The 20,027-nt window shown below is 39.8% G+C and overlaps 1 protein-coding gene across 1 annotated transcript in view; it reads right to left on the bottom strand.

Annotated features, from left to right (window-relative positions):
• The window catches only part of hydin (HYDIN axonemal central pair apparatus protein), a 127,051-nt gene that overhangs the window by 43,483 nt on the left and 63,541 nt on the right, over window positions 1-20,027 (bottom strand). Inside the window, 13 exon segments of the mRNA XM_063907149.1 lie at window positions 156-326; window positions 392-535; window positions 1,423-1,552; window positions 2,533-2,772; window positions 2,853-2,992; window positions 3,725-3,815; window positions 7,178-7,291; window positions 7,406-7,533; window positions 8,637-8,773; window positions 9,994-10,116; window positions 13,728-13,872; window positions 15,067-15,241; window positions 18,231-18,416. Coding sequence (XP_063763219.1) covers window positions 156-326; window positions 392-535; window positions 1,423-1,552; window positions 2,533-2,772; window positions 2,853-2,992; window positions 3,725-3,815; window positions 7,178-7,291; window positions 7,406-7,533; window positions 8,637-8,773; window positions 9,994-10,116; window positions 13,728-13,872; window positions 15,067-15,241; window positions 18,231-18,416 — 1,924 coding nt within the window.

Below are 20,027 nucleotides of genomic sequence, written 5' to 3'. Positions count from 1 at the left end.
ATAATATTTGAACCAAACAATCAAATGCCAATCATGGTATTTTATGTTTTTTTGCACCGTGACTTTAAACTGAACTCAAATGTTTTAATCTCTAACACTGGCACAGACCCCCCTAGAATGGCCCCTGGTTTCTACTGTTAAATAATGAGTTGTACCTATCAGTGGGGCTCCGTATACAACGATAGCAATGCCCCTGCGGTTGCGTGCAGCCAGACCCTCGGGGGACAGATCGACACACATGTGGCGGGCGATCGCTTTGGAGACAGGGGTCATCTCCAACTGCCCCAGTCTCCCACTGCTTCCCTCTTTGGTCATCTGGGAAACAACTGAAATCACACAGAAATAATTACAGAGAGAAGGTCATTTACTTTCAAGCTCAGGTTGTACTCACTGAACTCAGCTGCTTTCCCAGAGACAGTGTGTGTCTCTTCCAATTGGCTGTCTGCTGAGTGGGCATCGTTTTGTATCAGTGTCTTTTCATTCTGGTTTGTGTCATCCATCTCAGCCTCTTCTTCATCCAAGCTCTCGTTAGGCTCTGCAACACACAGGTGGATTAGATAGAAACAGGTATGTCATGGTACCTCATTTTACCACCCAAATCCGACCCTCTCTCACCCGCCCCGCAGCCAAACGACTAATCCATCTCTTCATCTAATGCAACTCCCTTCTCTACAGGCATCAGCTCTACATCCCTCAAGAGACTCCAACTGGTTCAAAATGCAGCCACACGACTCCACACACACCAAATCATGGCATCACATCACCCCCGTCCTCACAGAACTTCACTGGCTTCCTGTCTCTCACCGCATCAATTACAAAATTCAGGTCCTCACCTGCGAAGCCCTCCACTATTTGGCCTCACCGCTATCTCACCCCCTATCAACCCCTGCGGTCCCTCAGATCCACTGCAGCCGGTCTTTTATCAATTCCCAAATCCAAACTCGTAGCATTGGGGACAGAGCCTTCTCAGTGGCAGCTCCTAGGCTCTGGAATTCCCTCCCCTAAGATCTTCGTGATTCCGAGTCCCTCACACTCTTTTAGTCCCGCCTCAAAACCCATCTCTTCACCTCTGTCTATCCATAGTGCCAGCCCCCCGTCATCACCTTCCTGTTGACTGCCTTTTCTTTTGTAGTTTTTTCTTGCTTGTCCTTGTTTGTCCACCCTCCCTTACACTGTACAGCGTCTTTGAGTTCATGCAAAGTGCTATATAAATATCAATAATTATTATATATGTAAACTGTCTTTGAATCAGTATGTTTCGTTGCTGAAGAGCGCTACATCCTAAGCAACTTGGTTTCTTACATAAAGGTTGACATGTAATCAAAGCATGGTGTCCAGTGTCACTCCAATCATTTGTTGCTGTGCTGTGTTTTATCCTAATGTTCCTGAGTACGTTGGTGACGGATACACAACAATGTCTACCGTCATCTTTCAGCTGGGTGCAGTGCTCCTTGTAGTAGTCGAGCAGTTCTGAGGTGAGGCTTTCTCCCGGGGCTCTGGGAGGCAGTAGCAACATGTTGTTCTCATCATAACCCTGCATCAGACGCAGGATCTACATGGAATTAAGGGGGGGAGGGGAGACAGAGGGGGATCAGGACAGGAGAAGACACAAAAGGAACAGAAAAATCACATGGTATGAGGGACACAAGGAAAGGAGAGGGCATCTCAAGGAGAGAAATTGTGCTAACAAAGATAACTTAGCCAAAATAAACTTTCTGTGATATGTGTTCAGTGGTTTTGGAGCTAATTCTTATCTATAGAGTGGTGCAGTGCGGATGTATTTTTGTAGGCCAACCAGGAAGTTAGCATTGCACGTGCTCCCTCCACAAGAAGGGATTTTTTTCCATTTGATTTCAGTATATTGCACGTGATGTTGAGCAGGACAACTCCACATATTAACACAACTTTTAAGTATTTTGTAAATGCAATCGGCATGGGAAAAAAGTTAACGTTTTGGCTATAAAGTAACAACATCAAGTTTGCATGACTTCACGCTAAGCTAAAGACACTAATGTTCAGATTGATGATGTTTAGTGCTCTCATTACTGACGTCTTTAATAAACCTTATTTCAGGTATCCAAACACAAACACTTTCCAAAAAACCTTGAGTTCATGATAAAGGAAATGGAAGTGGTAAAACGAATTTCTATTTAGGATCCATTCCTGCACCACTCTATTAACATACACAACCAAAATAATAGTGTCTCATTAGCGAACAATTATGAAGGTCTAAGAGTAGGTCACAACTGGAAGAAAGCAACAGCTGTGAAAACCATTTTTATCTTGAGGTGGTACTATTTTTGGAGTTTGGACATGTTTTTAAACAGGAAGAATCAGTTGGATACGCAGAGCCGAGAAGAGTTGGGCAGGATGGATGGTGAAATAGATATGTGACTGCATACTCCTCTTTGCTTGTTTTTATTTTGAGATTATTTCAGTTTTTCTAGCCAATTGCTCAACATTTTATGAGTAAGAATGGTAATAGTCACTTTCTTTTTTCTTATCCGTTCCATTCTCACAGAGGAGAGCTACCTTTTCTTCCTCGAGAAATTGTGTGTCGAACTCCAGGGAGTAGAACTCGATGGGGAAAGAGCAGGGGTTTCTCACGGTGACCTCTGCTTCAACCTCAGTGTTGACAGACAGGCAGGGCCCCAGCTCCAGCTCCGATGGGCAGAACTCCAGTCGGGGCTCCTCACCTTGCCCCTGAACTGTGATGAACACCTGCTCGGAGCTCTCAGCCACATGGACCGCTAGCTGCCTGTAGTAAGCAAGCTGCAAAGACACGGACAGTAGGTCATCACCTGTGTAACGCCATGAAATTCTGATACTGTATGTATTGTTAAGCACCTTACCTCCTCAGCAGGGCTGAACTTTATCTGGACGTTGACTCGTTCACCAGGGGCCAGCAAGCCAGAGCTGGGGATCGTCTTAAACACCTCTTGAGGAGGCTGCTGCTCCTGAGAGAACTTTTTACGCTGGTAGAGAGCAAAAATCAGAATCAGAACCAGGTTTATTGCCAAGTAGGTTAATGCAAACGAGGAATTTTGATGTATTTGGTACATACATAAACACAGAGAAAGACACAAAAAATAAAACTATTATAAAAAACTATTTTAAGAAAACGATTATAATCAGCAATATTTTCATGAAATATGGAAGTGGAAAACCTTGCAAATACAAGGAGGTAGCTTTGTGTACAATGTGTAACTTACTAAAATGAACAAGATATTGTTTGCATTGTGTGCATTAAAGTCATGAAATGTAATAAAGAAAGAGGCTCGTGTCAACCTATTGCAATTAGGTCACCTCAGTAAGCCGGTATTTTAGTTTTCCTAAAGCTAAAGATGTTAGAGGCCATAAGGATTTGGAAAGAATTACGAAATATTTGAAATGATATTTTCAATCGTGCTATGGTTTACAACATTTGAGGACTTAATGGAATCAACTTTGAAAAATAGATGAAATGGTCCTGGTGTGTTTCACTTAAGAGGATCCTTACCAAAGACATATCTTTTGTTATACCTGTAGAATAAGATTTGTAGGAAATCTATATGTATTTTAACACATATTTAGCCCCCAAACACATATTGCATTTCCTGCTACTTGGATATTGAAATATGTTAATTGTGTTAGCCCTAGATGCCATGTACATTAGTAGTAGATACCTGGTAATACAAATACAAAACAAGTAGTAGAAGTTTATAGAATTGTCCATAAGTTGACAAATGTCGTACCTTCTTGAAAGGCGTTCCCTTCTCAGCTATGCTCCAGCAGCAGGGCACGGACTCATGATTAAACAGCTGTATCGTCTTCATCTGATAAGGAAGACAATAAAAAGAAACTCAGTACAGTGTGTGTTTTGATGTTAGTTTGGTTATAAAATAAATTATACTCAGTTAATACAAGGCCTTCATGTTGCTTGAGCAAAAACAAACTTAGTTTTTTATCTGTTTTTGTGTCTTTTGAAAGTCAGTTGCTCTGACGTCATTAAAGAGCACAAATATCTGTCAAAAAAATCAAATATAAGGAAACATTATGTTCCACTTTCACTGAGATTCATAAATTTAAATTTAAAACCATATAAAAACCAGTGTGTTTAAATCCTTAAAATGGGGGGAGAGTGTAACCTGTTTTGTTCACGGTCAGGGATATGTCAGCAATAAGCATAGATTTGTGTGATTTTTTTTTGCAGGAGAAAAACACATTATCCTAGCATGGATCACCAGTAGATTAGATAGGTGTAATTTGCTCCTTCCTTGCATCAGTAAAATATCTCTCTCCTGCCTCCAGCCCATCTTAAACTCTGCTGCTGGGATTGTAACTCAGACTAAGAGATACGACCTATCCTGGCCTCCTCGCAATGGCTACCTGTTTCTTTGAGAATCAATTTCAAATCTTATTGCTTACTTACAACGCCCAGAGAGGCCTCGCCCCAAGATATCTTTCAAACCTTTATTGCCTGATGTCCCGGGCAGGACACAGAGACCTCTCTGTCAGGGCTCCTGGACTTTGGAATAACCTGCTTGGAGAAATGCCTGCTCCTTCAAATCACTTTTAAAAACCCACTTTATAGAATTGCTTTTATGTGATGTTATAGCTTTATTTTGTTCTTTATGTTTTGAGGTGCTGCTTTTGTATTTTAAATGTTTTTTGTTTCTATGGGAAAATACTTTGATATGCGTTTGAAAGGAAACTATATAAATGAAGTTTATTATTATTAGCAACTCGCTCTCTTTGGTCTCCCTCTCAAGTCCATCCACAAACTCTGCCGCCCGCATCATCACCAGAACCCTCCCGATGAACAACATCCCTCTTGTTCTTCAGCAGCTTCACCAGCTGCCCGTCAAATACCGTACCGATTGTAAGATTCTGCTCCTCACCTTTAAGGCTATCCACAACCTCCCTCCTCTGTACTTTAGACCTCCTGCACATCACTGCACGATCATAATGATAATGATTATTATAAGAATGGCTTAATCTCAGGGCTTATATGGGTTTGAAACTAAGGATCTAGATGGAAAATCTGATGGAACAGAATGCATGATTTTATTGTGTTATGTTCATGGGATAAAGATGTGTAACTGCAACCCATTTTAAGCACTTCAATGCTTGAGCTTATTAACCAAAATGCTTAAAAACATGATAAACCTGATCAGACCACAAGATGGCTCCACAGTGAGGCAGAAAAAGTCTCTTAATTATGGCAGTAATTTGTGTACCATGCTAACACTCAGAAATGTTCAGCACCTGTGCATCCCATAGGGGAATTGGAACCTGGGGGTACGGTTGAAAAATCAGTTTAGCTTAGGAAGGTTCCTAACGGAGCGAAATGACCTGGAAGTCATTGTTGGAATTCTCTAGATGATAGGAAAGGAGATTTGAAACTTCCTTTATAACCTTCTTTAGATTAGGAAACACTGAACCTTCCTTTAGGAAAGGAAAGGAGAAAATGCTGTCCCAGAATGCCATGCAGCCGCAACATTTACCATGGCACAACATTCGGCCGTTCATGGAAACAGCCGTGAAAAGCCGTGCGTTTCATGAAAGTTACGGTGCTTATTAAGCAGCTTAGAAAGTATACCGTAACTTTCCAAAGTGCTTTGTTTTCAATGTTCAGCGCTATATTAATCAAAAGGAGAAATATGAACGTTACTTTTTTACTGAAATGATCAAATAAAATCCACATTTCGGTGTTTACTGAGCTGTGTGGGGTTTCTGAAACGTTTTAAAACATGTTTGAGTTGTGATATACAAAGTGATAGGTTAAGGCATAACTAGTTTATAATAAACACATTTGTATTTATTTTAAAATATTTCATATAATCTTACGTACTGGGATTCATCTGAGTTAATGTGGACCAGAGGGTGAGGGTTACTTTTTTATTTCAATTCCAACATTTGCAATGAAGAATATATGTCTCACTGTTGTCGACGCTCATAAAGCATAAAACAACACCAGAGAGCACGGTGAAAAGTAGATGCGCTTTAGTCCGCCTAATGGAAAACTGCAGTTTCTCTTCACAAAGGCAGAGGACCAATGAATGTTAATTAATGACATCTGTCTTTATGAATGCATTGAAAAATAGACCAATATCAATCTGGTGTTATGAGTTAGTGCCTACAGTACACCTGTCTGCAATTTAAACATTTAAAATATTTAGAGGTCCATCTCAAGTTTACAAACAATAGAGTACAAAACCTTAAGGTCTAGAGACCCAAAGTCAATCATACAATTATCCAGACAGAAGGAAGATAGCTAATGTTATGCTACCTGATAAAGCGTTGGCTTGGCATGCATAATTAATCTACCTTTACTATTTACCGTATTGACCCAAATACAAGACGGGTTTCTTTTGCTAGAAAAAAATCAGAAAAAGAGGGGTCGTCTTATATTAGGGGTCTAGACTTTTCGATGTAATTACACAGTCACAACAATAGATCGCGCCAAACGAGTATTCCCCCAAGCGAGACACCGTCTTAAAGTAACCGTACACAGCGAGCAACTCGAACAAAGTGGCTCAAAAGTAGGGTAAGTTAATAAACAAGAGAGGCGAAGTTACGATGCCAATTATCTGAAATGCTGCGAGGGTGACGTGATGTGGGAGGAGACGGAGGGAGCCCAACCAGACCTTGTGAGTGACGAAAGCGGGAGTGGGAGCGAACAACCCAGCGATGCAGAAGACGCAGCTGGATGAGAAGACGTCTGTGATTTGATTTTATTCTCTACTGTTGTATTGCATTCTAGCCTGTTTTGTTTTTGTTTGCCAAGTTAGGCAAATTTGAACACAACGTGTGATGTTATCATTATTTTCAAATAAAATTATTTTCTTTGAAAAACAAGATTTAGTCTTCAAAAATGTATTTTCCAAAAATGGGAATAATCAGGGTCGTCTAATATTTGGGTCAATACATTACATACAGTACATTGCGGTATTTCATGTTTTAAATCTGACTGCCTTTGTGTTAGTTAAGTTAAGCTACTTTAGATAAGAAATCCTTTCAGCAGTCAGCCGATCGCTGCCATTCAATCCATTGAAATGTTTTGATGTCACGTTTGTGGTGTTCATTTGTTTTGGGATTGGCTGTTACAGCAAACAAAACAATAGTGCTAACAGATGCTGCTATCATCCATGATTATAGCACAAAGTATAATAAAATGGGCAGTAAAAGTAGTCACCTGACACATGCTACACTGCATAGTGTCAAAATGCAGTGTATCCGTGGAAACAGTGATAGCCGGCACAGTTACCACTGCAGTCAGACGCACCTGCACCACTGGGCCTCTTGCGACCTGTGAAACCAAACAGAGTCACCTCAGAAAAAAAGATGATGGTATTGCTGGTAAACAACTTTCAGAAAAGTCACAGCAATAATGACATGATTTCTCTTTTATTCCCACGTGTACCTGTATTGGCATGACAGCCTGTATGTTCCCCGTCTTGAGGTTGGCTCCAAGGGGGTCAAATTTGACGGTGAAAGCCTGTGTCTCTCCGGAGGGCAGGTTTTTCACCCTTTTAAATTCTGCGCTGAATCCTTTAAAGAAGCAACATATGAAGAGTTACTTCAGAGACATAAATAAATAAAAAAGCTGATTGATAACATAATGATTATAAACAGAAGACAGGCACAATATAGAGTGGTGCAGTGATGACATATTTTTGGAGGTTGTCCCTGTAAGCATCAATCTTTGCTTCATTAAGTAACTTAGCAACCACCGTTGTTATGACACATAGCAGAACATTTATGGGTGGGGTATTTACTGAAAGCATTTTATGAAACTCTTTTGAGCTTGTGTTGACCTCAGACCTCATTTCAGGCTTCGTACCAAAAACAATTAAACAAATAAATTGACTTCAAGACTTCAAGATAAGGGAACCAGAAGTGTTTAAATGCTAACTAATTTCCAGGTTTTTAATACCACCTCAATGATGTGGCACTACTTTTGAGACATTCAATTGATTTAATTCATAAACTGTTATTCTACGACCCCTTCCAGACAGTACAGAATCTGCTCGTCTCATTTACAAACACAGGACTCAATGAAGCTTAATCAGAACAATTATCAAACTGTAAACTTGTGTCAGCTGCAAAACACTTTTTTTTTCTTTTTGGGAAACATATTTTCTTGTAGAGAGTCAAAAAAGAAGACATAGCGCTGTCATTTATTCATGTTAAATATGAGATATGAAACTGGATCAAGAAGATAGTACACTACACTTAACACTACAATAGCAAGCCTGGCTTTGTTGATGCCCCCCCCCCCAAAAAAAAAAAAACCCACCTAACAGTATCTCTTGAATCCAGGTATTTAAATATTATTTCATGAATCACTGCCTGCATAATAATACCATTGTGGTACACATGTATTGTCTACATACAGTATATGTCTTTTGTGTGGTTTTATGGATATACTCAATTTATTCTGTCTTTTTTCAGATGTTTTTCCCTGCTATTAACCAATTTATCTCAATACTCGCCTCACTCTCTTTCTAACTGTCCTTACACATACACTTCTTTACAGAGTTTTATTGCTCTGTTTTTTCTTCTGAATCCTGAGATATGTCATAAAAAAGACACAAGGATGAAGTAGCCAACAGTAACTTCTTTACAGTAAGTAAAGAGTTGTGTTGCAGTACCTGAGCCAGCTAGAGGTTTTTCGTTGAGATGGAAGGAAACAGCTACTGCTCCAGTATTAGTCACATTTACAGTGTGACTAAGGACTCTGCTGAGAATGACATAGCCAAAATCCAAAACATATTCTGGAAGAGGAAACCTGGGGGGGGGGAAAGGCAGAAGTGAAGACATAAAAAAACACTACTTAAAAAAACACTCCCTTTACTTAAAGGTCCCCTATTATTTTATACATAACTATGTGTCCCCGGTGTGTAAGGAGACTCACAAAGTGTTAGAAAATACAACCCTCTCTCTTTTCCAACTTACCCACATCTCTAAAAACGGGGGTACAAACGAGCTGATCCAGATTTGCTTCGGTTATGACGTCATATCGGAAATGTGAGCTGGCTTTACATTGAGCTCCTGGCAACGTCCCGCCCACGTGACACGTCCCAAACTATTGTCCACAATATACAGTTGTGAGCTGAATTCCCACTGCAGCACCTCTGTGCGTCTGTGTATTCAGCAGGATGTCTGCAGGAGGGACTTAGAGTTGTTGTATAATACATATAATGCCACTGTTCTAGTGGTAAACACTGAGAAGTGTCAAGCTATGTGCTGTATCAGAAACAATACGCCACGTGTTTTGGAAGTAATATGGTCTGTGTTTACATTAGCAAGCATCGCTAACATTGTACTGGAGAGAATATGTGTAAAGAAGCCGGATATACAGTAAAAGGTACTGTCCTTGTGGTAAACAGGCAGTAGGAACGTTTGAGCTCCAGACTGTTTCAGAAATAATGCTTGATGTGGTTTGGATCTTTAGCTGAGTTTCTGATGGTATAAAACTCCTTTCACATAAAGCAGCATGACGTTGCAAAGGAGCTTGGCCAGCTTCAGCTCAGCTCAAATTTAAAGCGACAGTCACAGAATCAGCACTTCAGGAACAGGGCTGGAATAGAGGGGTATGAAGCATGCTACAATGGGTGATCTGTTTGGTATTTTGAGCAAAACACTTCACAGACATGTTTTGTATAGATATTACCCTACAATATATTGTTCAAATATTGCACGATTGGGGACCTTTAAGTAAATAAATGATTGCAGGAATTGCACTTGTTACAGAATATTTCTAGACTGTGGTATCACTACTTTTACTTGGGTAAAGGATCTGAGAAGTTGTTGTTAAACAAAGCATCACAATATGCGTTGAATAAAAACTGCCCTTGCACTCTATGACATCCATCAATTTGCACAAGTATCACAAAAAGAAAACATGCCCAGCGAGATATTGCTCATTAACCCAAACTCTTTCAAATTCCTCAACACAGTCCTTGGTTCAATCCTGTGAGTCGGCCATCTGTTCCATCCTGAACTTACTGACTAAGTTTGTGCCACTTCCTGGCGGAGCCTTGTGAGTCTCTGCGCTCCGGCAGGCTTCCGGTCACAGCGAGAGCATTCTGTTTGACCAGAACTCTCTCAATCTCCATGTGAAGCAGCTCTTCATACTGGAGGCAGCGGATAAAGGAGAGAAAAAGCAAGGGAGGAGAGAGAAGGAGGTGTAAATAAACATTCAAAAGTTACTGAAAAACTATTGAAGGCTTATATAAGCATTTCACAGCCCAGTCTCATCAGATAGAACAATAACTCAAGGTTCCACAAAATATATTTTCACGAGACTGATCCCCTTTTAAATCTCACCACACATACACTGTAGAACAGAATTCAATCTGGACGGTATTTATTATGGGTGGGTATCACCAGGGTCCCCACGATACGATAGTATCGTTGCGATTCTACGATATGCTAAGTATTGAGATACGATCTATTGCGATATGGCTGTGCAGATTCACGATTGATCTGCAGGCTCACAATGGACAGCTGCAGGCTCGGAGAAAAGAAAAGAAAAACACAGGAGTGCGCGCAGGCCGAAGCACCAGAAGGTAGCTTTCTCTCTCGGTCTGCTATGCTGCTTGAACCCCGAGAACTTCAGAGACTTGTGGCAGAGTGTTGAAGATAGGCAGCCTCTGTCCTCTGTGGAATCGCCGGCTTTTAGAAAGCTTGTCAGCCAAATCCCCGTTAACACACCAATGACAAGGTGAGCTAACGTTGCCATAAAGACTCGTTCATATACAGCAGGTTACAGGGCCGTGCAGAGGCTCCACTAACATGTTAAACGGAGCATACGTTTAATTTCAGCATAGCTACTGCCATATATAGCTTTAATTAATGAGCTGCAATAAACTACATTTTAGTATTTAAAGCCATAGCTACTTTTGCGGTTATTTTGGTGAAAGTAACTCGAAGTAACGAAAAAGTAGTGAAACACATTACAGTTCAGAGACAGTAATAATGTAATGTAACGTATTACTTTAAAAAGACAGTAATAAGCAGTGTTGTAGTACTCGAGTCCGGGACCCGACTCGTGAGCTAAATGTAGAGACTCGTGACTTGACTTGGACTTGAGCACTAATGATTTGAACTCGGACTTGGACTCGTGCATTCGGACTCGCGATGACTCGAAAGGACTCGACTTTGTCATTAAAACCCGGAGGTCGACAAACGCGCCAGCGCGTTTTCGCAACGTTTTCGATATGTTTCTATTCATATTTATGCCATAATACGGCGTAGAAATGTTGCCGGAGTCGGTAGACTCTCTTTTTTCCGATGCATTATCCCGCGAGATCCTACGTGATTCACAGTCGGAGCTAGGGGGCCAATACTAGAGCTTGACACATACATCTTTGTGAATGATGTGTGTGTCAAGCTCTCTTATTCGCCCTTTCAATGCATATGAAAGCTCATAGCGCCCGCCATTTGGACACGCCTATGAGCTGCGGGACCACAGTTATGGTTTTTTAAAGTTTAACAACACAGGGTTTCCCACAAATAGACTTTACTTGGGTGGGTCGCCCAGGTATATTAACGGCCGCGCAAGTGTATTTTGCGACCCATTTAGTTTTTTTTAGTTTTTTTATCCGTCCGCGAGCATGACGCCATCCGCGATTGATAAACTAGTGGACAATGATCTCCTCGCTCTACGCTTCCTGTACCTGTTCGCTCTGCTATCGTGTGTCCGTCTTCCCTGCCTAGTTAAAAAATCCAAAATAATTCCACACCTTTGAATTAAACGCGACCGGCGAATTTCTGATTTATTTCTCCTCTGACTCCATCTTTGTTTTGACTAACCAATCCCACTGACTTTACCCTTGGCCATTACCGCACAAGAAACAGCTCAGCACCATCTAGTGGATTGAAAAAGCAATTGTTACCAAAAACTTTCATTTGGATTTGCCAATAGTTAATAAAATAAAATATCGATTCTCGGCGTCCGTGTATCGATACAATTCCGCCACGCAAAGTATCGCGATAATTTGCTGTATCGATTATTTCCCCGACCCCTAGTGTTTATTTAATGGTAAAATTACAATTTCAATATCCCTTGTTGTGATTCCAGGCTGAATGCTGTGATTCTGCTGGTGCAGGAGTCCTATAACCCGGAAACCAGTTAACATTTTATCACTTCTGGTTTCCTCATCTCAGCATTGATGTAGTCGCACTACCGTTCAATTTTTTACAAAGTATTTCAAATATATTTTGAGCCTGAACGTTGGTAACAATGCATCTTTAGAAAAAACTATACAATTTTTATGTTAATTAATAGATCACACTGAATTGTCCTAATTGATTGAGTTCATATGGGGCATTATCTTATAAGAGATTTACAGAGGTTATTTTGGATGTCTCTTTGTAGGAATCAATCAATAATTCAGTCAAATGTAAAAAGTAAAGAATACAATGTTTAAATAAAGGGAGTGGAATATGAACAAACCCCTCATTAAAAACATATGGACTATAGATAGGAATTAATCAAACTTAGAAGTGAAGATTTCTTCCTTGGAATACTGTATGATGATATTTTTGGGGAGGAAAAGGGCTTTATGTACAGATATGTATTGTACAAATTTCATATATTTTGCAAGACATGGTATATCCAATATACATTTGAACTTGTTTGAACTGTTATGTTTGAAAATGCAGATGGGAGTTATCTTACGCTAACTTTTTCGGTGAATTTAGAAGAAAAGTGTCATGTTTGTTGTAGAGGCAAAACAAAAAACCACGAGTAGATACTGAGTGGATAAGCTTCAAAGCTTAAAACAGCTATCTCTATTGTCATGGTTCTTGTTTACTCCACAAGAAATCAATACAAAGATAAGAAGCAGGCAAGGCCTTTCAGAATATTAACCACAGCAGTGATGTAGTGGCACTGCCATACCCCTATGGATAAAAAAAACACATTTGGAGCATGTTGACTACAATGGCATGAATAACCTTTCAAGTGTAAACACTGCTGGTCATTATTCCAAAACATTCAAGTAATAGATCACCATTAAACCTCCCAAAATGATCATGTAGGTACTTTTCGTTAGCCTACGTTATTAACTTAAAAAAGCAAATGAGGCATTTCCTTTAAGTTGGTGCTAATAAATTTCACATTGACATTAACACATTAAGAGTGGAAAGCTTTTTTAAGAGTGGGGGTTTGGATATGTCCTTAAATCACTCCCTAAATTAGAAAAATACAGTACCAATGTTTTTAGGAATGTTATATAAATATAAAAAAGCTTTAAACAAACCTTTTAAAACAACAAACCTTTCAAATACAATTATTAATTAAAGTGCAAAGCTTGGTGTATGTACGATTTCTGGCTTTTAAGATATTTATTTTAAAAATGATTTAGTTGCAAAACACTGAGGGGGCATCAGGCAAAACACTACACTACATTTGTATTACTTTGTTGTATATCACGTGTTCTAAAATGTTATGTTTCAGTATGCTAACAATGCATTATTTTATGAAAAATTTGGATGAATATAAGAGAAATTAACAAACGTAAATAGATCAAATTGGTTCAACAAACACCTTAATGTGTAAGTGAATTTAAAATAGGCCAAACTCTTAAAAATGACAGGTCTACATAAAACCTACTAAACAGGAAACAGGATGCACTTTGAACGAGTTCTGTCTTGAGCCGCTTGTTTCTCGTGTACTAAAACACATTGAACCATTTTTACTACATTGCATAAAGTGAGCTTCCTTTCATTGCATGAAATGTTTATCTTTGTGACTGACTGTGAGGATGCAGTCAGCCTCGGTTGCTGCTCTTCCTCCAGCAGTCGTCAGCTCCTCTCTGACTCGGTCGGCCTCCACAGCTGCTCTGGCCTGCTGCATCACATCGCTGTAGCACTCCTCTGCTGCGGGGAGTCACAGCACCACAAAGAAGAGTCACATGTCTGTCTCAATATTTGTTAGTATGGAGACATGATTATCAGGAATACTGTAGGAGCCGCAGGGGCTTCACCTGACACCATCATTTAATCTGGGCAATTAGGATCAGAGGTGGGAAGTAGTGGATTACAAATACTTTGCTAGTGTACTTAAGTACATTTCTCTGGTATCAATACTTTACTCCACTACTTGTTTTTCTGACGACTTTTTGCTTTTATTTCTTACATTTTTAACACAAATACCTGTACTTTCTACTTATTACATTTCAAAACAGGCTTGTTACTTTAGTTTTAATCTGCGTTCGGTGGCATTGTGTGCCTATTGATGCTAACATGAACAGTGTATCCATCATTTCCTGCTTTTCTCTAAAGGAGAGGGACCAATGAGAACTCGGCTCAAGTCTATTCCCATCATCGTCTGAACTGGAAGTAACCGCGGCACCTTATTATCCCAAAGCAGCCAGTACCAGAACCGCAGCTAGCAAAATAATGACAGACATAAAGATAGAAGGGGGATGAACTTAGTGAGAATACAGAGAGCAGCGCAACAATACGAATTGTGTCGACCCAAAACCCATGAACTTTTGGCTTTTATCCCTGTCCCCTCTATGGTTTTCTTTGCTTGTGTTCTAAATGGTGGTTGTTCACCGTTGAAACATTCATTAGCTAACAATGACATTATTATAATTTGAGATCAAAGATCTTTGATGTTCTATTAATATAAAGTGAGGTCCATTTACCTGTTACTCTATAAACAGTTGGTAGTTATCGGTACTTTTTACTTGAGTACATTTCAAAGCCAATACTTCTTTACTTTTTGTAGGCCAACCCAGAAGTACTACCTCAACAAAAAGCAATGGGGTTTTTCAATGGGATTTTGGAGTATTGGGAAACTGTGGCCAACTCATTGTTGTTAAATGTTTTGCTCAGCAGGATAACCTCCACATATTAAGACCACGCAAATGCAAAAGCCATAAGTAGAAAGCCAAACATAGACGTACTATCCCATGGTTGCATGGCTGTGCATCACCACAGCTTTTTTTTTCTTACGCATAGTAATAGATTTTGAAAACAGTTGTTTATCTGTTATTTAGCATCTTGTTGGCTCGTTATGAAGGATTATGATCGTGTCTGTGTGTGTGAGTTCATGTTGATGCATACACAGGTTTCTTGGAAGATTCAGTGCGATCCTTGGGAACACGCCCTCTCCGGTCAGCATGATGTCCTGCGGCGGGAGGAAAGCCACCTGCAGCTGCAGCTGCTTCTCAAACACCTCGGGGACACCAGGGAGATACAGCACACGCAGGCATTGCTCTACACCGGCATTAATGTAACCCTGTAGCACCAAAACACACACAGGGAACAGTAAAAAAACAAGAAAACAAAACTGCTTACATTAGTCATTCTCATCTTATTTTCCCAGCTGCTTCTAATAGGCTTATCAAAGGTTCTTTCAATTAAAGGCATACTTTAATTGTCCTCTTTATTGTTACAAAAAGGTCTTTATTTTTCCTCACACTGCCTATTTTTACTCTCTGTCTGAAACCAGAGCCCAGTCTGCTCTGATTGTTTAGCCGGATCTACTGTGATTGGTCAAACACTTAGAGATGTGTCAGAATGTCCTGCCCCTCAGCCTATCACAAACAATATGTCAGAGCGCTAGCCAACAAAAGCGCGAGGGTAACATAGTGATGTCATTATTTTAGGGAGGTAAACAAAGTACAATGAGTGTGTGGGAGAAAAACTCCCTCTGGAGGGAACTTTGGGATTTTGGCATTTAGCACAGGAAAGGGAAAACCCAGGCTAGAGACACACTATGGACATAACAATAACATATAAGAGATGACATTTCAATCGAAGACCAAAACAAAATCTGAAGAAATAAAGATACAGTCAGTAGGATCACTTCAACATTTCATAAACAAAGAAAATAGATGCAAATACCACCAGAACAGGGTTTCTTTGACCAATTACAGGTTACGCTCTCTGACAGCCAACCATCCTGATGCCCTCACACTTTAAATATGATCTCCTCTCTTTTGCCATCAGCTGTTATTTCAAGGGTATAGATGCAGCCCTCTTCCGCCCATTCCACACCCTGGGCCCAGATTTAGGTCATTACAAGTCCACTCCTCAATAATTCCTGAACTTAAGCAACCTTTTCCTACTATTATCATCAACCCCAGTTTCCATACCCTGTGAGAGGGTTCTTATTCTATTTAAGGCTGCAGCCCCCCCTCAAGATATATGATATCATGGTAGGGTCTCATCCCCAAAGACCATTCACATTTCCATCGTCTTGTGCAAGTGAAAAAAAAAAGTCTCTGCTGATTGACCCTTAAATGCTTTCTTTATCATGGGGGATACAGTCATTTAAAAAAAAGCTGTGTCCATGAATAAAATGGGTGTAATAACAGTGTACCGCAATTTACGGACTATTGAGCGCACTGTCTATAAGCCGCAGGTTTCCAGGTGTTGTAAACATCAGATATTTACACAGAAAGATTTGTAACATTTTTAATTACCTCTTTTTTCCAAACAGTGTCGGAATTGAACAGCCTCAGAATGGCTTTATCACACACTTTCTCAGTCTCTCTTTCGTTGTCTCGCTCTTGCGCTTCCTGCTAGAGCCCCGCCTGGTAGTCGTTAGCCCGTAAAAATATATAGATTAGCCGCATCGTTGTTTAAGCCGCAGGGTTCAAAGCGTGTGAAAAAAGTAGCGGCTTATAGTCCGGAAATTACGGTAATTATGGTGTAAAATTAGTTTATTATGGGTGTAGTATACTTGTGTAATATGGTGAAATAGAGATGTATTCTTTTGTAATGTGGGTGTAACAACAGTGTATCATGGGTGCAATAATAGGGTAAAATGGGTATAATAAGGAAGTAAAAAAAAAAAAAAGGTGTCACATGGGTCTAATACGGGTGCAATAGGGGTGTATCAATATTTGATATATGTATATATACAGTGGGGAGATCAAGTATTTGATACACTGCCAAGTTTGCAGGTTTTCCCACTTACAAAGTATGAAAAGGTCTGTAATTTTTATCATAGGTACTCTTCAACTGTGAGAGACGGAATCTAAAACAAAAATCCAGAAAATCACATTGTATGATTTTTAAGTAATTAATTTGCATTTTATTGCATGACATAAGTATTTGATCACCTACCAACCAGTAAGAATTCGGGCTCTCACAGACCTGTTAGTGTTTCTTTAAGAGGCCCTCCTGTTCTCCACTCATTACCTGTATTAACTGCACCTGTTTGAACTTGTTACCTGTATAAAAGAGACCTGTCCACACATTCAATCAAACAGACTCCAACCTCTCCACAATGGCCAAGACCAGAGAGCTGTGTAAGGACATCAGGGATAAAATTGTAGACCTGCACAAGGCTGGGATGGGCTACAGGACAATAGGTACGCAGCTTGGTGAGAAGGCAACAACTGTTGGTGCATTTATAAGAAAATGGAAGAAGTTCAAGATGACGGTCAATCTCCCTCAGTATTGAGGGGAGGATGGATGGGGCCATGTAAGAAGCATCTCAAGGTCCTGGAGTGGCCTAGCCAGTCTCCAGACCTGAACACAATAGAAAATCTTTGGAGGGAGCTAAAAGTCCGTATTGCCCAGCAACAGCCCCGAAACCTGAAGGACTGGAGAAGATCTGTATGGAGGAGTGGGCCAAAATCCCTGCTGCAGTGTGTGCAAACCTGGTCAAGAACTACAGGAAACATCTGATCTCTGTAATTGCAAACAAAGGTTTCTGTACCAAATATTAAGTTCTGTTTTTCTGATGTATCAAATACTTATGTCATGCAGTAAAATGCAAATTAATTACTTAAAAATCATACAATGTGATTTTCTGGATTTTTGTTTTAGATTCCTTCTCTCACAGTTGAAGAGCACCTATGATAAAAATTACAGACGTCTACATGCTTTGTAAGTGGGAGAACCTGCAAAATCGGCAGTGTATCAAATACTTGTTCTCCCCACTGTATATGTATATTCTACACATTGAAATGCACATATATTCATTCCAATTTTTATTTAATTTCTACGGGTACACCCATATTTCAATTTAAATATTTCTATATTTTTGACGTTATTATAGTTATCTTATAATCGTTTTTTATCACAGTTGCTATTTTTGTTTTATTTGTATATATGTATGTATAATAAACCTGTTTCTGATTCTGATTCTGATACTGGTGTAATAAAAGTGTTATATGGGTGTAATGTAGAAAATAGCAATCAATTACTTTTTCAAGTTATCTATACATGTGATTGTCCCTTTAAGGGTTAAAATAGCACAACGATAAACTCACCTCAGTGGGGGTGACCATGGGTTGCCCTGGTCTCACTTCCTGTCCATTCTCAGTTTGCTTCTCTACCAGGGCCTTCATCTGTCCTGCCTCCTCTTCCTCCCTTTTGGGGTATATGATGCTAAATTTGAAGCCCATCTTGCCAGTGTTCCTCAGGGTCACCTTGGCTTCCCCTTCGAGATCAAACAGCTGGAGAAAAAATAGAGAGGAGAAGCAACACTGCTTTTTAAACTGTCAGCACCTTTTATTCTAATTGAGAATAATGTGGATTAGCTTTATGCTAAACAGAAGGATTTGGGATTTGGGATGCCCCCTAATGTCTTTTAGGCTGTGGATAGAGGTGACAGTGCAGTAAAAGAAAAGAAAACATGCAAGATGATGTTCTCAGTTTGAACTCTGTGGTTTATGATAATACATATTATGAAAATATAGTAATAAACGAGATTAACAGAAGATGGGGAGAATAACTGAATTTATATTTAAAGCGTTAGAAGTGAAAAACAGTAAGACACAGGGAGATTATAAGAAAAGTGCTTTCAAAGCTTGTCACTTGTGCATGCACAAAGTGTTTCAGTATTTAATTTATATCAACAAATCTAATTGACCAAAAGAGAAGAACACAGGGCAAAAGGGAGGGAGAGAGACAACAATAGAGAGAAGAAAGCAGGAGGAATAATAGTGCTGAAGGGACAGGAAGGTCAGGGAGATGTTCTGCTGAATCGCTCATTTCAACTAAATCAAAAATCAATATGTCCTTGTTTTGAATATCAATGATAACCGGTCCCAGCGGCTTGCATACTTAAAGAGGGATTGGGAGCACAAAAGACCAAAGTGGGAAAAACTAAGCAGTGACATTCAGATGTAGTATGATCCCTCTCACATTCTTCTGTCTAGTGAGTGAAATAAACCTTTATATAACCTTTAATAAACATCTGTATACAATGTGCATCCTAATGATCCTTATACACCCTCAGCATTAGACTCTGTGATGATAAAAAGTAATGGGAAAGAGATTAAATCTGAGTGAAAACACTAACAGTAAGCAAAAGCTAATGACCATGAAACAAACTATGAATGCAGCACAACACATCTTCATCGACAATTACTAACACATCTGTCATCGTACCCCCAGGCCTGTCATTCTGGAAATGTTGGAATGCATCACTAACCCAAGATGTGTCATTAGTTTTGTGTGAAGTATCATGTGTCACACACGGAGAAAAAAACAGATGGCAAAAGAAGAACAAGGACAAGAAAGGCAGGATGACAGGAGAACAAGATGGGGAATTAACACATGATAATGAACCTTCAAACAAATCATGGCCATTATCCTAGCCTTAAAGGGTCCCTATTTAACATGCTTTAATTTATGTTCATTCTGCCTGTTACAGTTACTGTTAGGGTATATGTTGCTTAGCTAGTTAACCATTGACATAGTTCATCATTTTCTCCTTCCTCTGGCTGCGTTCCCATGCTATAGGTCTTCGGCCTTGGGGGTGCTGTAATCTCTCTAAAGAAGGTGCAGCTTGGGCGCTTTGTTGTTGCCAGTCTATGACCGAGCACAAGCTGACATGAGATAGTTTATTGTTCAGGGACATATAGAAGCCCTTCTTATCTGGAACGTCGGTTCCCTGGCGCACATTCTTTAGCCATAGACGACAACTTTAGTTAGTTAGCTAATGAGGAATGTTGATGATACACTCTGAACTAGTTAAAACCTCAGACTGCAGTAGAGATCTTCAGAATTGGTCGGGCAACCGTTGGGTCAACTCGTGGCTGCAGCACGTGTTGTAAATTTTC

This window comes from Eleginops maclovinus, chromosome 2, assembly GCF_036324505.1.
Source record: "Eleginops maclovinus isolate JMC-PN-2008 ecotype Puerto Natales chromosome 2, JC_Emac_rtc_rv5, whole genome shotgun sequence".
NCBI lineage: Eukaryota > Metazoa > Chordata > Actinopteri > Perciformes > Eleginopidae > Eleginops > Eleginops maclovinus.
The sequence above is the reverse complement of the archived record's forward strand: the minus strand, read 5'-3'. Positions and strand labels throughout refer to the sequence as shown.